The 23975-nt window shown below is 37.6% G+C and overlaps 2 protein-coding genes across 2 annotated transcripts; one reads left to right on the plus strand and one right to left on the minus strand.

Annotated features, from left to right (window-relative positions):
• Positions 1-382: 382 nt before the first annotated feature.
• LOC126872249 (serine proteinase stubble) lies at positions 383-17416 on the minus strand. The gene is made up of 11 exons (XM_050631958.1): positions 16893-17416; positions 14058-14163; positions 9983-10302; positions 8398-9796; positions 6317-6460; positions 5559-5705; positions 4913-4989; positions 4590-4690; positions 4140-4411; positions 3907-4061; positions 383-3359 (listed from the first exon to the last, which is right to left on the minus strand). Exons 2-11 carry the CDS (start codon positions 14161-14163, stop codon positions 3195-3197), a joined length of 2886 nt encoding a protein of 961 aa, XP_050487915.1. The 5' UTR covers positions 16893-17416; the 3' UTR covers positions 383-3194.
• Positions 17417-20224: 2808 nt separating this feature from the next.
• On the plus strand, positions 20225-23971 carry LOC126872278 (uncharacterized). The gene is made up of 3 exons (XM_050632006.1): positions 20225-20388; positions 22461-22670; positions 23451-23971. The coding sequence occupies exons 2-3, from the start codon at positions 22486-22488 to the stop codon at positions 23707-23709; spliced, it is 444 nt and encodes a 147-aa protein (XP_050487963.1). The 5' UTR covers positions 20225-20388; positions 22461-22485; the 3' UTR covers positions 23710-23971.
• Positions 23972-23975: the final 4 nt, after the last annotated feature.

A 23975-nucleotide genomic window follows, 5' to 3' on the forward strand; every position in this document is an offset into this window, starting at 1 on the left:
AAGATTCTACTTGCCTCGAAAATGTCTCACTTCAAATGTCTTTCAGTTAAATAGAAACCACTGTTGGAATACCAATTTCGCATCTACTTCGATTCCAATCAGAAGTAGATCACGTTCATGTAGTTTTACACTATTGATACGGATGAGTGCGAATTACATACTTTACGTAAATGCCAACCGATAATGATATAGCATCGGAAGAAGTTTTCAAATTTTATGGGTATTTTTAACGTTCGATATCCACGCGTTGTAGAAAGTTTTAGAAAATCGTTCCGCTTCCACGAACATTTTTATGAAAAAAAAAAAAAAAAAAATCGATCCGCCTTAATACCGTAATCAGTGGTTATCGCTAATAAGGAATTGTATTTAGTTGACGATGGAATCTCGTACATTTCTTTAATATGGTTCGAAAGAGTACATTATGAAGGTCACAAAAATATTTGTAAAAAGTACGGAGAGAAACAATCAGATAACACCAGGTAGAAATTTCCGTGTTTTTATGTAGGATTATTTTTAACTGAATACAAATAGCTTCTTTTGGTCGAAAAATATGTTCGATTATGTTGTGTCATCAGACACATGCAATATAAACTGCTGTTTACATAACTTTCTTTCGACTCGCGATAAAGAGAGATACAGTGACACACGAAATTATGTAAACACTTAAAGAAACACTTTGTGAATATATTTGTATGTACGTATCGTACAAAATATTTTGAAATTTCATTAGCACAATAATAGAGGACGACGTCATAATTATATAGATAACGTTTGTTTGATAGTTCTTTAGTGCGACCATTTTTAGCACTACTACTACGGTCGAGTACTATTGTTATTCATTCCGTACACAATTTTTCATTGAATGTATATTTACAGCAAATATCTTGTAACTTCTATATACATCTTCAGTTTGGTTTTAAATTTTAACGATATAATCATGGCAGTCGTGTCTCATTACGATATTAATGAAACTAATTAATAATAATGAGTTCATAAAAATTTTCTATGGTAAGTGTTCAAATAAGTACTTTCGTGAGCCACTCTAAATAAAGTACTTGTAAGAGGATCGACGATCTCCATTGCGTTTTCTCTTCCCTTAAATGTTTCATGCCACCTGCTTAATAATCGTTTGCTCCTCGTGACGCTTCGGCAAACAAGCCGTTCCATTATTCTAGAATTTTGCTCTCGCTCTATACAGTTGCAGGCGATGGTGTGGGCGTTGCGTGTAGGTGAGATTTGAACTCTCACTTGAGACCGATTCGTAAATATCAACACCCACGTTGATTGGTTGCGAGGACAAACAAAGTGGAGCGAGGGATTGCACTTGACAAGCAGGTAATTCACTGAGCCTTTCCTCGATGAGGAACATCGATTTTTTTTTTGTCCGTTTTAATACTCGATTGGTAAATACAAAGGCACCGAGGGAGAAACGTGATAGTAAAACAGTAGAAAATAACAGATTGTAATAGAATGAAACACGCACCACCAATCGATCAATTATTTACAAGCTCGGGGTTTTGTATATTTTCACAGCCCCAACTACAACATATATTAATAAATTATTTGTTCGCATACACGACTGGCTATACCAGCGTGTGTATTGTATCTGTACATACACTCGTACAAATATAAACTTTCGTATAAATTAAATTAAATAATTTCTTTACCTTAGGCAATTTCGATCGCACGACAAACGACGTGTTTAGTTTCTTCTTTCTTCCTTTTGTTATCGAATGCTAATTTAGTTTCTTATATACGATTTACATCGTTATTTTATTACATACGATGATATTGCGTGTAACGATAGTTGGTTGTATTTGTCAAAAGGGTAAAGATAGTGAGCACGTTATTTTTACTTTCGATTAAATCAGTCGATCAAATAACAGATCGATTCGTAAACATATTCGTTGATCAGTATTTTGATAAATTACGAAAATTAACGCAAACAGCATCGGGTTCCTCATTTGATATCAAATAAAACTAAAATCATGTAATACCATTAACAGTCTCTATGTAATTCGATAACATTGCATGCGGTATCTACAGCAATTACGGAATTATATCTTATTGAAGGATTCATCCTTGCTTCACGTTAATATTACTAGAAGAGTCGAATCTTTGACGCTCTACATGTTTGTACAGCATATTTATTCTAATTGTTATATGTTATGCACGCGATACTACTTGATAGAATAATATCAAAAGTCACATTGCACGCGTTATTCAGGTTCTAACACCTGAAATATTGGAAGTAACTGGAATTATTGGAAGACGTGAAAATAAACCTGGAAAGAGCCTAGAAGTTGTTGAATATTATGTACTTCCTTCGTCAATTTTCTTCGTAGTTCACATCGTTTTTTCCCGTCCTTACGACGCTGGATATTTTACAAGAAGTACAATTCGTCGTGGTATCGTGATAGGTATTTAATTACGTCTAATTTTGCAAAACTTCTCAGTCAAACGAGAACGTTGCAAATAGTTATCATCGGTCGGTTCGAACGATTCGCTCAGATAATATTCGCTATTAAATGACGTAACGCGAATCGAGTCCATCGAGAAGCGTTGATATCATTGACACGATATAGCTGCTAAATTAACCTTATCATTAACACATATTATTGTCATTGGACATTTGTGAGGGGAACACCGTTGGTATCGTAGAAAGCTTTTCTGTCGACCGGTGTTCGCTCGCTGAAATTGTGACACGAGCAAAAGGCGGCATTAATTATCTACGGACGATCACGCATAGTTTTACGTATGAAACTATGCAACATATAAGCGTGACATACACTGATCAACCCAAAGTCCACCTACACTTAATAACAGAGTCGCGTAATGCGTCATATAAATACATCACACAGTACAAAACATTAATCTTACTAGATATCGCGTTTGATGACATTTCGTGAGAGTAGTTGCACGTACATACGACGACTCGTATTTTTCCTTTCTTTTCCCTTCTTTTCTTAATATCCGCTACGTGGAAAGTTTTCCGCGAGGAAAACTGTCTTTGCATACGATTTGTATAAAATAATATTATGTACAGCCGCGCGGACTTCACTACATTCAACTTGTACATCTTTCGAAATTAACTTTCGAGCGATGGTCTCTTGTCTCGATGTCTCTTTGTGATGGTTTCCACATGTAACCATCATTTTCAAAAAGATACGTGATCCGCTGCTCGGAACTTCCGTCTAGAATTGAAGAATTTGGTTTATCCATTCACGAAATTCGGAGATGCGAGTGTAAACTCCTGGTTGGTTGGGTACCGCACAACCTATTCCCCAACTGATCACCCCAGCAAGTATCCAGCGCTTATCGCGCGCCCTTTGAATCACCATAGGCCCTCCACTGTCACCCTGCAACGATACAAACTCTTGTTTTAGTTCTTGCAAATTTTGTATTCATTGGATGAATGGAGTTACGTATTTCTCTTCCTTCGCTTATAAAAGTACATAAACACTTGTCGAAACTTTTCATGAATACATCGTACATGCTTTCGGAAATGTTTGAAATTTAATTAGCGTTACGTTGAAACACGACTATCATGATTATATCGATTAAATTTGAAACGAACTTGAATACATATGCAAAAGTTACGAAACTGAGCAACCATTTATTCACAGTATTTCATTTTTACAGTATTAAATTTTTTATGTTACGTGAAAGTACTACTAAATGACGCGAAATTTCATACAATTGAATTTAATTAATTAGTATGTGCTACAATGGTGTGCAAATACACACATTTTCAGACCGATTAAAAATTTTACCAACATAACGATGGCAGCCGTGCCCCATTATAATGCTAATAAAATTTCAAAATGTTGTTTGTGATAAGTGCTCAATTACTTTCGTGTGTCATTATATTCGCATCTACATACAGAACGAAGAGAATTAGCATACCTCACAGGAATCGTATTCGCCATTTCGCCATCCAGCGCAAATAAAAATATGTGGAATATGTTCGATGTATCCGGCATTCCTGTACATAACCTCGCACATTGTGTTATTTATAACTGGCACAGCCACTTCTTGAAGAACTGATGGTAACGGGCCCTCTAAGAATTAAGTTTTAATCAATATACCATTTAAATTATGCCATTGCGAGAATACTTATAAAATGAACGTATTGGTACCGTCATAAAGTCGGCCCCAGCCAGTGACATAAGCAGTACGGCCAACGTAACTTTCGTCGTCATCCGGCAAGCAAATAGGCAGAACGTTTGGTTGAAACGGTAACAAAGGTTCGTAGAATCTCAACAAAGCAAGATCATATTCGAAGGTTCGAGGATCGAATTGTGGATGACTGGCCACGATTTGAACTCTTCTTTCTTGATAGCCGTAAGGTTCGTCTTCGTTGGCAAGGTCATGTTCGCCGATTCTCAACAATAAATCGCTTGGTGGTACGCTGCAGATAAAAAATCATATTCAAAGAAACTTTCAAACGAACACTCTTTTTAGATAAAGATATATTTTTCATAAAACTGCGGTTCGATAATATGCTCAGTTAGTTCTTGGAATCGATTAATCGTAATAAGGAAATAATATAGATCGAAGCTAATCGCAATGATAAACATGATACCAACTTTTCGACGCAATGCGCTGCTGTTATTGCCCAATTCTCATTGAGTAAAGCTGCGCCACATTTGTGCAGATACGTCGACGTCCTCCATTGTCGTAACGAGATCTGAAAAGAAAACATCGATCTTACTTAACGATGCTTGGCTGTGCTCGACTTTGTATATCAATTACATGAACACGCAACACGTGTGATATGGTCGTTTACACACACATACATCGATGTACAAGTACGTTGTATAACACAGTGACTGATAAACGATCGCGAGATTTCCACTTTAATTCTGAATGATTTAACGAAGCTCCGAGAACTTTCTCGAATTGTACTCACCTGCCAAGGCCATTTTCCAAACGAACTACGATTCCCACCGACGATTCGCGACTCTGGGAACAATCTTCTTCCGCACACTGCAAGAACAAGCATCGTCGAATTTAAGCCCTTCAATAAATTCGCGAATCTCAATGACACAGCCATGTTGGAGAACGAGTCTTCTATATTGGTCCAACTGGATGAACCGGTACCATCGCGAGCGCCCCTTCCCAGCATGTTTTTTCTTCCTCACACCTCTAATTATGCGTACGATTCTGCTTCGGGTTTGGCAAGTGAAAAAGATCATCGCGTTTTCTGACCAGTTATTCACGATGCAGTCATGAATGGAAACGATTTGTCAATGTTACCTCGCGCGCTTAGTTTTACATATGCAAATACGTTTTTTCATTCTTTCCTCTTTTAATCTTTGTTTCTCACGACCACGCGTTATAATCGTATTGTATAACGTTCAGGTTTCTATATTATCGACTATAGATTCTCATTTCATAGCAGCATTTGCATAAATAAGATTTAAATAAACGTTCTATCGGTTCTGATATGATAGCAGCAAGATTAAAGTTATCCAGAAATTACGAAACATTATCGTCATCGATCGAGCTACTCTTTATACGAACGGAGATTAAACGATTCTATAAGATAAGCTCACCTTGCTTGTAATCCGACATGTTGAGTGTTTCCATCGGTACCGGAAGTTCGGTATCTATCGTCACACTGGCGATCGAGGACAGAGTTGTCAAGATAGTGGGTCTTTTCGTTACTTCGTGTTCTGTACCAGTTTCTGTCGTTGGTTTAGCTAAATAATTGTGAATTTTTTTTTTTATGAAAAACAAGATTTTAAATAAACAACATTTTTAATAAAATTATTAAAAAATAGCTAAAATATAGAGCAGAGAAATCGAAGGACTCGTAACAAAAGCACCGTTATCTATATGTTTGCCCCTTTCCAGAAAAGCGAAAAATTACTCTAGCATCTTTAATTTCAGTTTATCGCGTTTCAATTCTTTTAAACAAAATATTAGCCTTGTTACGTAATTCGCGCATGTCATTATTTTTGGTTTTCGAAAAACCTTTTAGTAGTAAAAATTCGGAAGAATTCATTGGTAAAAGAAATAATCGATAATTGATGGAATATTTCTAAAAGAAGGCGCTATATAAAATATTCGATAAAATATTAATTCCACATTCTATGAATTTATTTCACATTTCGCTACGAGCTTTCGGAATAACTCGACGTTTGCCTCGGGTTACCGTGTACCGAGTAGATAGTTGTTTTTGCAACATCGATCGCATATTGTGCGAGTTCTGCTTGTGATTACCAACTAGATCGATTATTATCTGGAAAGTGAACAAATTTGACGAGCATCGTTTTTGTTTCAAGTCCCTCAAGTTACTTAATCATCGTACCAGAAGTCGAGAATTGCGATGTAGATTCTGGAACAAGCTTATCAGTCGTATCTTCTACCGTTTGTGGTTTTTTGGTAGTGGGTGACTGAATCATAATCCAGCCATCTGGAGTTGTTATCGGAGTCCACTCGCTTTCGGTTTGATCTACAGGATGATTCAGGATTATTAACGATCGATATCGTACATTCGCAGAATTTTCTTATTCGCGCGTCTAACGAATAAAAGTAATTGGAAGCATTCGAAAACTAGAACGGAGTGCAGTTATCGGAAAATAATTCGATTCGTTTAAATTACAACGGAAGAGAGAGGCGAGAGATGGAATGGGAGATCGTGGATGCTGCTCGCGTGGCATTCGAGAGGAAAGATTACGGTGGACGGTTTAAACCGTTACAACGTTCCGACGCAACAGAATTTCATCTTCTATCGATGCGCGGAGAATATGTACGGCCTTTCCTTCTTTAACAAATTACCCGTTCCTAGACACGACGATTAAGACGTCGTATACGGGAATTTTATTTTACACTTTTGTTGCGTGTACGGTTTGGAATGCAATTACCGACTGCAAAGTGAGACTGAACGCGGTCAATAGATACGGCAAAATATTGGCGAATTTCTTCAACTATATCGATGCCTTCGCTGTTGTCTATTTACGAGTAATAAACAGTTTATTGTACAATCGAATGCTCTTTCTAGGTATACTATCGTCCATGAGTACATACGGTGGAATGAAATTTCGCTCACACGATAGCTTTTAAGCGTTAAGCAAAGTGAATATTCCATCCTAACTATGGAATTAATGAATTAATTAAAGAATCAACAGTAGAGAAACGTTCTTCGACAATAGCTTTGAAATTATAACGAAGATATCTACCTATAGATCGAATTGCATTGCGTAAATATCTATGGACGATAGCGTAAGTTACGTGGTAACTTAACAATGTTTCTTATCGAAACATACGATACATGTATAAATATATTACTTAGAAACGAATGATATAGAAGTTCTACTAATTTTGAAATCTAGAAGTTTCTTTAAAAAATATCATTATCTGATAGAATTCATCGAATTTATTAGGAGTACGGATGAGAGAGTAGATAAGAAGATCCTGAGTAATCGATCAAATTCACGAGGCTCCCACGATTTTCTTAATGCTACATAATTAATGCAGGAGGCGTGCAGCTCGACGTGAATTGCCACCGAGATGATTTCCTATGGACGACAAGAACGTCACGTTACACAATGGATATCCGTTTTCTTCGATTTCACCGAGCATCAATTACTGTTTTCGCTCAGCATGCGAATGGAAACTGCAAATGGCCGCGCTCAAACTGATCGCGTATACGAGTTTAATTACCAATTATATAAATTTTACATCGTCCAATTAGATCACGCGTTGTTTAATTGAACTTATTAATTGGATTATACATAGCTCAGTACCGTTGCCGATAAATAATTCAATTTATTAAGCCGGGACTTTGCAACTCGAAAACCTGTATGCAGTAACTTAATAAAGCACCGATAAGACAAAATCTTCATAACTTGAAGATTTGAATTTTAAAACTTTAAAATATAACTATATTTAAATAGATGGTAAATTAAGATTTAGTTTGAAGAACTAAATTAAGGTAGAAACTAAATATATCAAACGTGCACATACTCAAAAAAGATGGTAATAAGCATAAGCCTCGATGTAACAAAAAATACAATACAATACCATGATTTGAAGACTTTGAGATTCCAGTTATTAAGTTTCAAATTCTGTTTTATAACATTGTAGCTATTAAAAAACATTCCAAGGATTTGCATCCTTATTGGACTGCGGATTTTTATGCAAATTCATACTTTTATAAACGTAACTAAAGAAATACAGCCCGAGCAAAGATTTGCCCTATTAAATATCACAACGTGTACTATACTTCAAATATTTTATACGTATTTTCGTATACCATATGCATTCTCTGTATTTTCATACATTTTCATATCTCTCATAAATCCATAAATATCGCTAATCTAATTATGAGAAACTATGGGAGAAATTATAGGAAACTTTGCCCTCAATGGGTTAACTGTTCCTACTCACCCGGTTGCGTAGTTGTCGTTGAAAACGTCTCCGGATTCTTCGTGGTCGTATCGTCAGAACTCGACGTCCATGTAACGAGTCCAGGTGCATAAGTTGTATGAGAAGTTTCTCCAAAGGTTTGATTAACAACCGACACCTTTGTCGAAGTAACGTACGCTGGTGTGGTGGTCGTCGTATTGATGGAAGACGACGACGCGAAACTGATATTCGTTACGGTGGAACTAAGCAAAGTTGTGGGTGTCGTCGAAGAAGGCTTGCTGATAGGTTTAATGGTAGGCTTAACAGTAGGCTTGCCGATAGGTTTGCTGGTAGGCTTACTCGATGGTTTCGTAGGCTTTGTTGATTCTATCGTTGGCTTAGGTTTCGTAATAGCAACGGTAGTAACATTAATCGACGACAAAGATCCAGTTTTTTCGGTGGTTGTTGCGTAGTCGGGCTTGGATATCAGGCTCGGAGTCGTCGTGCTGATCTTCGTTGGTTTTGGCTTTGGAACAGTTGTTAACGGCTTTGGAGTAGTTGTTAACGGCTTCGGAGTAGTCGTTAACGGCTTCGGAGTAGTTAACGGCTTCGGAGTCGTTGTTCTAACCGTCGTAGGTTTCACCTTTTGGGTAGGCTTTGTTGTGGCGATGGTTGTGAATTTTTGAGCAATCACGGTTTCCGTGGTTGAGCTTATTGGTTTCGTCACCGTGGAGAAAGCAACGTTCTCGGTAGTCGTCGCGATGGTTGGTCGTTTGATGGATGTCAATAGAGGTTTCGTGGTAGTCGTTGACGATAAAGTACTTAAAGTGGTATTTACAGACGGTCTTATTGTGGTAGAAGAAGGAGGCCTCTTCGAGGGTGTAATGGGCTTCTTCGTGGTAGCTGTTGGTCTCCTTGTGCTGCTACTGATTACCGGTTTTTTAGTACTGGTAGTAGGTTTTCTGGTGGTAGCATGAGTCAATGGTCTCGCGGTTGTTGCGTTTCTTGGTGGGAACCTCGTAATTGGAGTGATCCTTTGAGTAGTCGTGATTACAGTTTTCGACGTTGTTGATTCGGTTGTTCGATCGACAGTCGATTGAAGAGGTTTGGGTGTGGTTGCATTGGTAGGTCCATGAACAGTCGAGTGGACTGGTTTATACGACGATGAGTGAGTTGGTTTATAAGACGACGAGTGTGTTGGTTTATACGACGACGAGTACGTAGGTTTATGCGTCGTGGTCGAATGAATCGGCTTCTTGGTAACGAATTTAGTCGTTTCGGCAAAGGTTTGCGCGGTGGATAGCGGCCTTGTCGAGATTTCTAATGTCGTTGGCCTTTGAGTGGTCGTCGCCACTGGCTTTTTAGTTGCCACTTTTGTTGTTTCTTTTACGGTGGTTGGTTGCGTGCGGATACTCTGTGTAGTGTACATGCTAGTCGTCTCCTAAGTATTCGTAAGGAAGAAGAACTGGATTATTTCACCGAATGACTATTGGCTACAGCTTATATAAAGAGATGAAGAAAAAAGATTCGTTCTTTGAGAACTTCGATATGATTGAATTCAACGTTGTTGAGGCGATCGTGAGAACGAAACTAAATCTTGGTAAGTATATTCGAAGCCATAACTCACCTCGGTGGAGTACGTCCCAGTTGGTTTCTTTTCGTTGATCGGCTTCGGCCTTGAGAAATATTCAGGTATATCGTTGCTCTCAATTGGCCCATGAGTCGTAACGAACGGCCTTGAAGGAGAACCATCGTCGATACTGTTGTCTTGAGGAAAAATGTCAGGTTCTTCGTCTATCTTACAACAGCTACCGAAATAGAAACGGTCGATGCAAGTGCCAAGATGCGTGCCATTCGCCTTTGCGCAGGTAAACGCGAACATGCAAACACCAGTTTCGCCAGTTCTTCGAGACACACATGGCAAGTGCCTGATATTCCTTCCCGTACCTACGGACATTTTCAGTAGAAACCTTCAAATGAAGTCAGGAATGATGTAGACTAATTTCATCTTTAAAGATTAAATACTGCACCGGCAGTGTACGTTAAACAATTTTAAATCGAACATTGTAATTGAATTTTGAGATCAGAAGATCATTTCTTTTCCTTTCTCTCTTCTATAAGGAAAAAAGAACTGAAAGTTTAGAGAGAAAGAGAGAAAGAGAGAGAGAGAGAGGGAGAGAAAGGGATACGGAGAACAACTTCCGTATTCCGTGATCTCTAATCGAATGAACGTTAACCTTTGCTCGATATCAATAGCTGTGTATTCGCTGTACGCGTTCTACATTCAGTGTGTAATGCTTGAAAATAGGTATCGTCATCGTTTATAATGGCCCTTAATCGTCCTACTATGCAGCCACGATCCTGTCATAGATAATGAACGATAGCAGGTAGTATAATCAATTAATAATCGCGTCGAAAGAAGCTGTAAATCTCTCGACGGAAGCGGGTGTGCTGTTCCTGGTCTTTAATTGCATCCGTTATAGAACGATTATTACGGAACGGTGGGCGTAATTGCTTTAATGGACTCCAAATATGTACTTATTAAGAGGGTAGATCGTGAACAGCGCAGAAAAATTCCAAGATATCGCAGATAAATGCGTAACTGCGTATGGTTTATGATTTATAAATATCGCAAAGTGTTTTGGTTTCATTAAATTCGAACATGTGGATGGGTGAGAATCACAATAACGCGAGCCAATCCGTTGCTTATCTTATAAAACGGTGTTACGCGTTTATTATCATGATAAAATTATTCTATCTTTTTCAAATTAGAGTTGATATACTAAATTAAAATTCTCAAAATTTTTGAAACGTGTAAATCATACGTATCGATCGAACCGACAACTGTTTAGTAATTTTCAATCGTTTATGGAACGTAGCCGATATGTAATGTAGTATAGCGGGCGTTATCGAAGAACGAATTGATGTCAGGCAAAGCAAAGCATCTTGGTACCGTTACGTTTCGATGTATGAGCTAGATGCCCGACCCAAAAGTCGGTCACAGTCATAGCCTAATGTAACAGCCCGTTTTCTTCCAAGACACCTCACAATCTTGGCTTCTCCTTCTCGTCCTATTACGTGTTGGCTACCTAACGAATCCCTCTCGCACATTCCAAGGTTCTTTGACTCAACGTGATTAAATCGACATACCTGACCCGACCCATCTCGCCGGAACAGACACACCTATATAATGAACGTCTGTGGCAGACTTGTTAATAATATATCCCTCTTACGAAAAAACTAGAACGAAATGGCGAATATATAAATCTACTTTTTATTTGTATTACAACCTGGAAAGAACGATATGAAGTAACAATTAATTAATAGAAAATAACACGGAAAATTTATCGAGTTTCTTCGAAAGAAATTCTTTCGCAATTTCTCTTCTTCTTTTGCATTTGAATTTCTAAGACCCTGATAAAGATGCAAATTGAATGATCTATGAAACGTGGGAAACTAGAAGAAACATGTTCGAAATTAGACTATAAAAATTATGAGATCGACGTTGTTATAGATGATAGTAACGCGTTTTTCTCGGAATATTTACTTTCTTCTTGGCAGTGGAGGTTGATGGCCGTAGCGAGTGAAAATCGACCGTAAAATTATATACAAACCCGGCACCCTTGCTTTCGGGTCAGTCGGCCAGTTCCCTTGTCCAAGATGTTCTACGTGTTTGGTGTCCTTCCGCGTAGAAAATGTATGCTACCGGAAGTGTCGTCTGAGTCACAGTCGTGAAAGAAAGTTACCGATTTCATTACGCACTTGTTGGAATTTCAGTCGTGGCTATACCAAGCGCACATGCTTGCGCGTACATGCCCACGCGAATTCGTACCATCGAAAGGATTTCACTGATGGTGATAATGTATTCCGTCAAATCTCGTAAAAGATCGGTCGAAAACAACAAACTTGAACGATGCATAAAGCGACTCGCGAAAGGATTTGAATTGTTAACATTTCATTAAGACTGTTACAAGATACGGCTGTCGTAGTTCTATCGGTAAAATCTAAAACCAATCTGAAACTGTATACAGAAGTTACAAGTCATTTATGGCAAACATATATTTAGTAAAAAAGTTAGTATACAGCACGAGAATTAAATACTGTAACTTGTCAATATACTTAGTAGTTTGGAAACCTCAATCGAGATATGTTATCTTCATCTTCCAATTAGTTTCAAATTTTGCCAGTATGATCATGACAATCGAATCTCGTTACAACGCTAGTAAAAAGATGTCTCGTATGAAACGTAATAAAAAAAGTTTCTATCAATAAGCATTTAAATAGTTTTGCGAGCTGCTGTAATTTCACTTGCCATATCAATAATCGGCAGATTCTTCTCGTTCAATTATGTCGATTAAGGTCTTTAGTTTGATGACCGATTTTTCGTTGAGACCTCGAAGTATGGCTTGAATGAAGCGATCGGAATACCAATGAGAACGAAGATGACAAGATCGGAAAAATCAGTGTAAGTCGTGTACACGCCGATGACCGGGGCTGACCTACTTGTATAGATAACTGACCAGTCCGCCCACGTTGCATTCGAACTCGAATCCAAGGTAGGTTCAATGTCGTCCTGCGACTCATATAGGTAAATAACCGCGCGTATACAACAGGCGGGTACTTTACATGTGCTCGAATACATCGAAGAATATGTATATACAGGTTTAGCCCTGCCCATGTCAGGTATTTGCGTACCGATCCGTTATTCGGCTGACACTCGGGGGAAATCCAAGAATCGCGGAAAGAAAACAACGTGTACGCGAAAAAAGAAAAATTTGTACTGGTCGTTCGTAATTGAACCATGCTACTCATGTGAATGTGTACATATACTATAACTCATGAAAATATTCGAACACTTGTAGACATACTCCATAGATATATTATATGCGTTATACGAAACATTCTGAAATTTCGTTAGCACTGTAACGGCTATCGTGATTATGTTAGGAAAATTTGAAACGAACCTAAAGATGTACATAGAAGCTGCAGAATATTTAGAGCAGGTACGTATGTATTTTGCAGAAATCACAAGAGAATTTTAAAGAGAAACAGATTTTATTAAGACAAATATCCATACTGTATGTTAAATTTTTACGTTTTTAACTAATTCTAGTAAATATCTGAAATTCTATATATATATCTCAGACTTGTTTCAAATTTTACCAATTAAATGACGGGGATCGTGTCTCGTTACGGTGCTAATGAAATTTCAAAGTGTGTTGTACTGAAATTTCAAAGTGTCTAATATAGGTGTTGAAATAATTTAGTGAGCCACTGTATAGTTCTAATGGCGGATTCGAGAGCGAATACGAATTTTGGAATCGAAGCTGTTCGTTAAGGTACGTTTACGTTGGAGCTGCGATAAACGATAAGAGCGGCGATGAGAGCGAAGCCTAGAAGCACGCGTAATTGTTTTACATGCATACACATGTACATACATAAAATAATTGCATGTATTTCTACGCTTCGCTCTCATCGCCGCTCTTATCGTTTATCGCAGCTCCAACGTAAATGTACTCTTAAACGAATGAAAGAGCGTTGATCTTTGCAACGTTGATGATTTCTGTGTTGGAATTTGGATATGTTGAACAGTTTTGGAAGTGAAACGAGTACTTGACACGAGTTTCACTTCGTTCCCGTATACCGGTTGAAAGGCGCGCGATATTTTCAATTTGAGAATAACTATATTCGAAGTGACTTACTTCCTGGAATAAATTGTGGGACATAGATCGGGGAAGCGGTGACGGTATTCAACAGCACATTGGCTAGGAAGACGACGACCCAGGTTTTTCTTTCACGATCCCACATCTGAAAAAGGAACAGAGAAAAGAACATGAATTTTAGATGAGTGCGAAGAACACGTGACATTTAAAAAGTAAAAAGTGGTTAGCGCATTAACACGTTCACAACAATGTCACTCCTTTTAAGAATTGCTGAGAAAATTCTCACGAGATAATTAAGGTATGATTCCTCTTATCCACTGATTAATCTACGCTTTTTGGTATTCCACGATTTAAGTTCTTGATATCAGTTTTAATTTAATAATTGGATAAGCACGATATTATAGATAAAGTATCGTGCTAAATGATGGAAATCGTAAATAGATATTAATAAATGTGACGCAGTTGTAACGCGATAGATTTGTATGACTTGCACAAATCATTTGGATAAGATACAGTTGACCACTTTATCAAAATTATTGCGAGTTGGTTGGCTGTAATTCTAGCTACTCGAACTGTTCAAGTAGAAGGAAAGTACTCAAACAGTCGTTCGTTATAAAAATCAATGGAAAAGATGTTCGATTACGATGTTTTGCGAAAAATATTAGAAACATAAGAAAAATATCTAGATTGATAATTACATCGTGAGAATGGAAAGGTTGGAGTGAACGACCTTATGAGAACAGACATTCGTTTTCAGCAGTAGTACAATATTACGTGAAAGCAGCAATAACACAGAGAAACAAATTCTTGTATTTTCGCCGCGACGTTCAAGTACTTTCCATATATTCTTCCTTTTTATCTGTCCCAACGACGTTAATGTCGTTCACGAGGCTGACGCGACATCAAGCCATGGTTACCCGATATTCATCGTGCAAGAACTAAGTTACAGTTATTCAGAAGCAAGAATTCGGCTGTAACGTTATATCCTGTCCGGTTGAATCACGGATCGTCTTAGACTCGTATATCGTCGAATCCATTTGAAAGAACGTGTCCTTCTTTTCCATTCTTCCACGATTTTTACGCCTTTATATTACCAGGTGAAAAAAGGACAAAAGTAATCGTAACGAAGAGGAAAAGAAACATGTTAGGTTCGATGTGATAAAGATGTAATTTCTCGGTTTTGCTTGAAAATTCAAGTAATTCTCGTTTTCCTTCGAGTTGCCCGAAGAAATGCAATGATCTCATCCAGTGTGCACTCGCTCCTCCTCTTTGAGGAAGTGATAAAAACCGTTACAGTTACCCAGAGGCAGGAATTCGGGTGGATGAAGCAACAAATGTCTACGTGAGTTGTGTCGGCTTGTCGATGGTCAGGTTACTGGTTTTCCTGCTTCTGATTAGTTAGGCGACAGTTATCTTCCCCGTCTCGATTTGGAACAGAATATTCCTTTCTTTTTTTTCTTCTTCCTCTTTCTTTTCGTTTTTCTACGAGCCAGCACTTTTGTAGAAAATCGTACATGTTACCGTAACGTTTCTTCGAGAAAACAAATAAGTAAATGACTTCCTGCGAAGACTATGAATAACGAACGTCGAGCAGATTAACCAGGTGATTATTAGAAATTATCGTTTCAAGTATTTAACGATCACTATTTGATAGTTATACGATGTGATCGGAAATTTGTGTTTCGTATTCCGTTCCATTTATAAGATACTGTAATATCGTATGCAATCATTTAAATGCAAATACCCGTGTCGTTGCTGTTTTTTTTTTTTTTTTTTTTTTTTTATTCTTCATGTATAATCGAATAATTTGATATATGTACGTATTCCCGAAGACGAATACGATAACCACCGGCGTTGAATCGCAAGGTGAATCAAACAAACATCGATACCTAATTTTCGTAATTTCGTAAGGTTCGAGGACGAACGTACATGCGTGTGCAACCGTGTCCCTATATAAAAAGCTTTTGTTGTAGCCTAGTACGTAAGTTGTAACGGTACAAGCCACTTTCATTTGTACGCACGTATCTAATACAAGGCGCACATGTGGGTTGGCGCCGAAGTACGGTTCAGTGGAATAAAACAGCCATTTGGAAGCGAAAAAACGACCGTATCAAGCCGAAATTCGTTAAAAGTACAATCGTAAATACTTTTTGGCTTGATCGATGGGCCTGTATCCGAAGCCACGTCTACCTGTGTATATCCTGAGCAAGATATTTCAGCGCGAAAGAAAGTCGTTAATTGGATATAAGATTAACACAGATACGTTCCAAACTTTGTACAGCTATGTGGATTTTCGAACGGAATACTTTTCCTGATAGCTGTTTGGGGTTGATTACTTCGAAAATAACTAATCGCGGTATAACGTGATTTATGCGTTAGTCGTCTCCGATCGTGAAGCGAAATTATAATGGAAAACAAGTATTTAGGCGTGACCTTTATCGATTTTTTTTCACTTGATCTGCTCGTGAATGTCATACGAAACAAAGTGATATTATCGAGAGGATGACATTCATACTAAAACGTGGCGTTTGTGAAAGTTTGAATTCTGCTTAAAGAAACGAACGGTATTCGTGAACGACATACGGCTCGCATTGGCAAATCTCTGGCAGTTCTGCGATTTCTTTCGATCGGTTATCCGACGAACGGTCTTTCCCTTAACATGTTTTATTAAAACCTTCGAAATTAATCATGAAACAAATTGTCAGAATTATTAGATTTAGACGTAACGTACTATGGTTGCAGATTATATCGTACAATTATCGTGTTCTTTCTATTACAATGGTAAATATTGCTTCGATATATCACGGTGCTTCCCTTCTTTTCCTTTTTTTTCCATTAAAGCGAGGTTCTCTCGAGTTGAAACGATAAGCTTACCTTTTCTGATGACGTCGAGCGACTGCAACGATGAACGCTACTTCGTCGTCAGATTCCGAGGGACATCATCCCCCCAGCAAGCTTAGAATTCTCACCCTCCCGAAACGCTTTCGTAGCTGTGTCGAACTTTGTACACCTTCGAAGAAAATTCACCCTTGAACCCAGGCCGAAGCGTAACAAAATTTCGACCTGCTCACAACAGGTAGCACCAATCGAACTGGTTTGTCGGTGGTCTTTGCGTAGTTCACGACTTCTGGATCATCGATCCAGGTGCTCTCCGGTGCGCTCCGCATGCACGAATCCCAACGCGACGCATCGTTGTCCGTGAAGGCCCCACCATGACCGATAGAACGAAGCCAAGCTAAACTACAGGACAATTCCGCACGGTAGACCGTGGCAGGGTCGAGGATATTCCTCGTGTTGAGACTTTAGCACCGGCTCGAGGTGAGGTGGTGGCAATGACCGTTCTCCTCCGTTGCTTCTCTCCTTCTAAACGAACGATTGTCCTTCTTTCTCTACGAACGGCTACCTTCGTGCCTCCTCTTTTCGAGGGCCTGTTGGTTAATGCTCTTCTGGCCTTTTCAACGTTCCCACTTCGACCTGGTTGTCGTCGCGGGTCGTTGTATAACCAAGACGTGTAACCTCTTCCCGAGCGTTATCCTTGCCCCTTTTCGATCGTTCCTTCTTCCTAATTTCCACATCGAGATCTCCTTCTTCTTCCTCGATCTACTTCTACAACTTTGCAAATTGTTAGCCCCCTTTAGATATATAGAATAGCTTCACGCACAATGATGACAGTGTATGGTTTCGTGAATTGTCGATGAAATAGTACATATAAATAGTTGCTTTAGTCGACGAACATTGCCGTTTGATTGATCGAACAGATCCTAGATCAATTAAAGCAAAAAGTCGGGTATTAATTTATTGGAATTGTTAAATCTTATTCGTAATTACGAGATTATCATTACAGGGTTTGTATATCCTTCGCGACGAAAATTCCTCGCGGAATCTTATTACCATTACTTGGGACTTATCTCTAGACGGTAAGTCTTTCACCTGTTGGATCGACTGGCTTGTCAAGCAATAGCGGTCACAGCGCCCTCCGAGATTTTTAATGCATGCCTATTTAAGATGAAGATTAATAAGTGAAGCGGTCGTTTCAAGTTCGAACGAAGGTATATTTCGCACGGCAGATCTCTTATCTGTTAAATTAATTTCTGTCAGTTTCAATTTCTTATAAATTATAATCCTTTACTTTATCGAATGTATAGAATATACGCGTAGAAAGCCAGTAATCAGCAGAGAATACATAGGATAGAAATTGTAAATCAATCGAACGATAACGCTTGCTGACGAATGTAAAATATAATCACCTAAGAGAGATAAGGACCCCTTTGGTTTCAACTGAAAATGAGTTTTTAACTGTCAAGGAAATCTTTAGCATACTTCCATATTATTGTCAAGTTTATGAAATTTTCTAATCGTATAAAAATACGATTCGATGGAAAACGACACGAGGAACGTAAGACGGTTAAAGTAAATTTACACGAATCCTTTTGTAACAGTTACAGCCAACTATCGTATGATTGTAGTTGCAAATACGAAGAATGTGTCGGTCTTGGATTTTGTCGGAAATTATGAACGAAAACATTTCGTCGAAAATATTGAAACGAGTATGGTAACCTATTGAGAGACGCTATACCCCTGATTCGTAAAATCTAGTTAAGATCGACAAACACGAACATATGTCCTTATTCGTCGAATCGAGAGAACAGTTATCGGAATGACATTTAATCTTTGGCTGTACGAGCTAATGCTCGTCGTTCACTATTATTTATAAAAGGTTTTGTGTTGTATCGATCGGCGAACCGCACACTGAAATTCGAACGATCGAATCCCGAATAAAACGAATTGAGGAAAGATTTCGGGTACATGGAGAAAAGATGCGAGACTCCGTGACTTTACACGTTGGTTGCAACGTCAATTAGTGGCCCACGTTTTACTAAATTTCCTAGAACGTTTAAAGTAAGATAAACTTTTTGGACTAGAAACCTTTCAACATTGTGAACGAATTAGGTAACACCGTCAGAAAAAAGTGCACAAATACAATATACATAATATTCTGCAACAATCGGATGTTACGGTGTAGTATGTACATGTTTATGTATATCTAGTGTATGCTTCAATTTATTACGATTGTCATGGAAAAGTATAGAAAATTCGCGCGGCAGTCAACGCGTTAACGAGAGCCTTCCGAGTAACTTTTATATCCTGGAATCTACGAAACCTGTAGGGTGTCGTTTTATTAATACAGTTTCTTTCCCATGGAGCGCGTACAATGATCCTGTGTGAGAATGTATCTACAATCTCTTGTAACGCATCTATCGATATGCTCATCACGATTCAATCAAGCCAACGTATACACGAGAAATATTACGTCAATATTACATCCATCATTTCTAGCGCGCGTGGCTTTCGAATCGTTATCGTCATTCTTAAGTTCCGGAAAGCCTTGTCTCGTGTTTAACGATCTTAAGATTGACGAATGTATCGCGCGGATATTTTGTTTTTAAAGTCTCAACAGTGGATATCCGTTCGAGTTAGGATCACGTTTTACTTTAAACATAAAGTAGATTGAGGAAACGAGGGTGATTTTGTGAAAACTTAAACGGCCGAATCCGGACAAAAATAATTCAGATGCGATTCAAATAGTAAATTGATGAAGGTACAATTAACGAGACGATTAGAAGAAGAAACCAATGCTGGTGAATAAATCGAATGCTTTTACTTTAAAAAGGAGCGGCTATTTATTAAAATTATTGTACAGTTTTTATCAAAAGAATACTCGCGAAAGTAATATCCGTTTTTACGTCCTACGGGGATGACTTGGTTGCGGAAACGTTTCATAAAATCCACGCAAGACTACATTACAATCTGATTACACTTTTACAGACAGTACTTTTATTGCTCGCAGGAAAGGAACTGCTAGGAAAGGACATTTATCGTAGAATACTACGTTGAACGTAGACATCGCCTTTATAAACGCGCTTCTTTTTTCATCACATTTTGATCAGAGCATATATTGAAAATGTCGTTTCACCGTAACATTACCATAGCATAGAGGAAAGTATTTTACACGATTGACGTTAAACCGCGAATGATAAAAATTACAAAGGAATAATCGATACGCCAGGGATCGTCCTTGTTGGGATAAATCGATCTTTTAAATCGAATTGTTAAGCGTAATCCTTATACAAAGATCGAAAGAAAAGGATCGACGAAGGGATAGTGGGGAAAGTGACTGGTGGGGTTGAACCGCGTGGATTGGCTGCGCGATACGCGATTTGCCGCCGAGGGGGTGCGACAGAGGGTGCGTTCCCAGGTATATATACTCCTGTCCTGCGGTGCGAGCGGCCGATTCGATTTCAACTTCTGAATATTCCATTAGGATACAGGAAATCTTTTCGTCGCAACGGATTGATACTTCAACTAATCGGTGAGTAATAATAATTTACGATAAAACTCTTGAACAACAAGGTACTGATCACGCAAGTCTATCGTTCATGTTGCTTTCGTGTAGTTTACTTTGATTAATAAAATCGTTTTTATCAAACTATGATCATCTATAAACTATACATCCTGTAGTAATATCTTTGTAGTTAGATGCGTAGTTAGATCTAAGTTTCGAAAAAATTCGGCGATTAATGTATCCATATCTATTTCGACATTGATAACATCTTATACGTGATTACACATTTACCTTCCTTACGAGTAACAAAAGTTACGATTTAATTCTACAAGTATAGAGCTCTATCGCTTTGGACTAATATAAAATCATTGTTTTTCGTCAATTCGAAGTAATTCTTGTACTGATAATTCGCATTGTTCTTAGAAATAATTAATAGCATACTTATTATTGACTATTGGAACGTGTTAGAAAGATACAGACAACCAGCACGAATCGTGTTCAGTGTTCTCCTCGTTATTAAAAAAAACTTGAAACGTTTTATAACTAAGACTCGATAGTATTAATGAGATCTTGTAGGATGGACCTGTAATAGCCAGAATCAGCTAAGTTTGAAAGTAATATATCGTGATAGGTTCGATAACTCGTTATTTCTAACGTTAACTCGTTATATTTGATATATATGTGTGTGTGCTACCGTTGTTTGACATAACAATTAGTTTTACATATTCAATAAGAATTATCTTTTTGAATAAGAATTTTTCTTTTCATGAATATGAACTGCACGTATCAACCAGATCGATGCAAATGAACTTATAGTTCAATTATTGTGCGTAGTTACTCTCCTCTTGAACTTTCGAGTTAACATGTTCCATTAATTAAGTCGTTCTTCGCATTCATAAATCTCGCGATATTTAATGCGCCATGAAAAGTTAATGCATTTATAAAAAGACGGGATATGAAACATGCAGCGTATTAAATCTTGTATGAATATTCGTTCTCCTTTACAATCACATTTCTTGCTGGATTATCAAGCTTACGAGAGTATCTTTTATGTAGCTAGTTTACGCCAAACGATGTGTATTCTTTTAGACCACAGACCTCTATAAAACGAGGAAATAGACGACTCGGCGCCCCCTTTATAGCGAGCAATCAATCCACAGCACAAATTAAATCATAGATAAACCTCGCATATTATCATTTTAATGACTCTTAATTGTCACGTAATTAGTGTCGAAGTTTCTTTGTGATTTTCTTAAAATCATATTATCCGTAAAATCAATGCGTGAAAGTCGATTTGAGACGATGGTCAAGTCGGTCAAGACGGTCTAGTTTCGCGGGACTTTGAAAATTTCCGTAAATTACCGTGACCTTGACTTTTGAGACACGCTGCCTCGAATAAATTAATCCGCCGATCAATTGCATTTCAATATTAAATTTTAAATCATCAACTGCTCCCCGCGGAAAGATTTCAATATAGATGAGGTTAAACTCGACTTCATATTCAATTTCCATTTGCATCTGTTCATTCTGTATCATGTTATCCGGAATTGTTCGAAATTGCTTTTCATAATTCACGCTATGCTTTCACGTACACTTAAATACCAATCGAGGGAATTTTAAGCTACAGTTGTACGGCTTATTAAATCAAACAATCAAATGATATTTCCAATCACGATGTACGGTTAGAACGAATACGATTATTTATGCTTTCTGTAGAACAGAGTTGAAACACATGTGAAACATGCTAAATATTATACCAATGAATTAATAACGATGAGAAAATGAAACGATTCGTACGATACCTTTGGAAATCAACCGTTCATTTTATTGTATAATACAACGGTATTTGAATTATGATAGTGAAATATTCAGTGAGATGTCAGGCAACTTGAAAATGAAATGCTTATTGAAACAGTTGTGTTCGAAATATTAAGTGTATTATGAAACGGGGAAATTTGAACAAGTGGATAATGTGCAGCACAGAAATTTCTGTTGATTCGTGAATATTGTGTGGCTTGTGTTTTATTACGTAATTAAGTATGCAATAAAATGTCAAGAAAAAGTGTCGTGTCTACCAAGAATAATTTTTTTTTTTTCAGTAATCGGTGACTTCTGACGAGAAGAATGCAATCGTGTTCGAATAGCATCTACTTGTTTCTCGTTCTTTTTATTCTTGGAACTGGGATTGTTCATGGCGAACCGGGACCGATGGCCAGACCAACTCGGCCAGAAATATTTAAGAATCAGGAAGAATTAAGAAAATACCTCGATCATGTTAGTGATTTCTATTCCCTTAACGGGAAAGCGAGGTAATAATGTATTCTGACGTTATCCGATATATTTTTTTGAAATGTATTGAATTTTCGGTAATTGGTGGTACCTATAATCGAGCAAGAGGCGATTTCTCGTGAAAAAATAAGTCAAACATGTAGAATAAAGTTTTTCCATGACATGAGACACCGTTCCCGAGAAAAGATGTTGATAACCTGCTCGATACAGTGTGTATCAATTCTATGTTTCGACCTGACAAACTTTTGTTCTCGATGTTTTATTAAATCAAAGGTATATTTTAGAAACAAAAGATAAGGGTGCACGATACGTTACAAGAATTGTATAATAATTTAGATCAAAGAGCATAATTGCATATGAAATATTATAGTCGATATTTTCAACAGTTTTCACGTTAATAAAATTAATTTTTGACAATATACATACAGGCCTACTCTTATTTACAAAATCATTTGGGTGAAATACAATAAAAAACCAATAATACAGATCGACAAGAAGTATGATGATCATAATGATAAGAAGCAAATAATCACATTGCGCATATCTGCATAAAAAGACGAGCAGAGACAAATAGAATCACACCTTTTGCTCGGTTGTGTAACGTATTGTTTGACGCAATTAATTCGTATCGCGTTTACAGCAAACGTATAAACAATTTATGAATTTTGATGAATATTGTAAGAATTTGAAACTTTTCCTTCGGGCGTGATAATTGGTAGTTTGAACATAAACGTGTGTATTTGTAGGAGATACGGTAAAGTTATTATAACATTATTATAATGCTTCTAATACGTGAATAGATATGGAAAAAGGGGAAGTGTTCTCTCCTCTGTACCGGAAGTTAATTATGTTTGGGATTCGATGAAAACAATCCTGGAGAATTCTCAACGTTCGCAGCAACCGAAAGCAAACCGACAATTCGAAAAGAGGAAGCAAGAGGAGAGTGGATTCCTCGATGAGGTGGAAAAGTCTGACCCTAAGAAGAGCACTTCACGAATCGATTCTCCGCCTTGTCACGTATTAGACACAGTTGAAAAATACTACGACGATGTGCAATAAAGTAATTTGCGTGTCCTATATCCTGTTTACGACATATACATCCCGTTACATTCGATTGTTTGTCAGTTGCTCTATTTAAATTGCTTATCAATATTATGATAAAAATAATTCTCTTTGTAAACAAGTTCGCCTCAATTTGCAATTGAAGGCAAAAAGTGCCTCCATGAATTTAAAAAAAGGTAAAAAGATGACAACTAGTCGTCTCGTTACGATTTGTGCGAAATAGGAGGTATTAGTACGAAATAAACGACATTTTATTTGATATA

This window comes from Bombus huntii, chromosome 13, assembly GCF_024542735.1.
Source record: "Bombus huntii isolate Logan2020A chromosome 13, iyBomHunt1.1, whole genome shotgun sequence".
Taxonomy (NCBI): Eukaryota; Metazoa; Arthropoda; class Insecta; order Hymenoptera; family Apidae; genus Bombus; species Bombus huntii.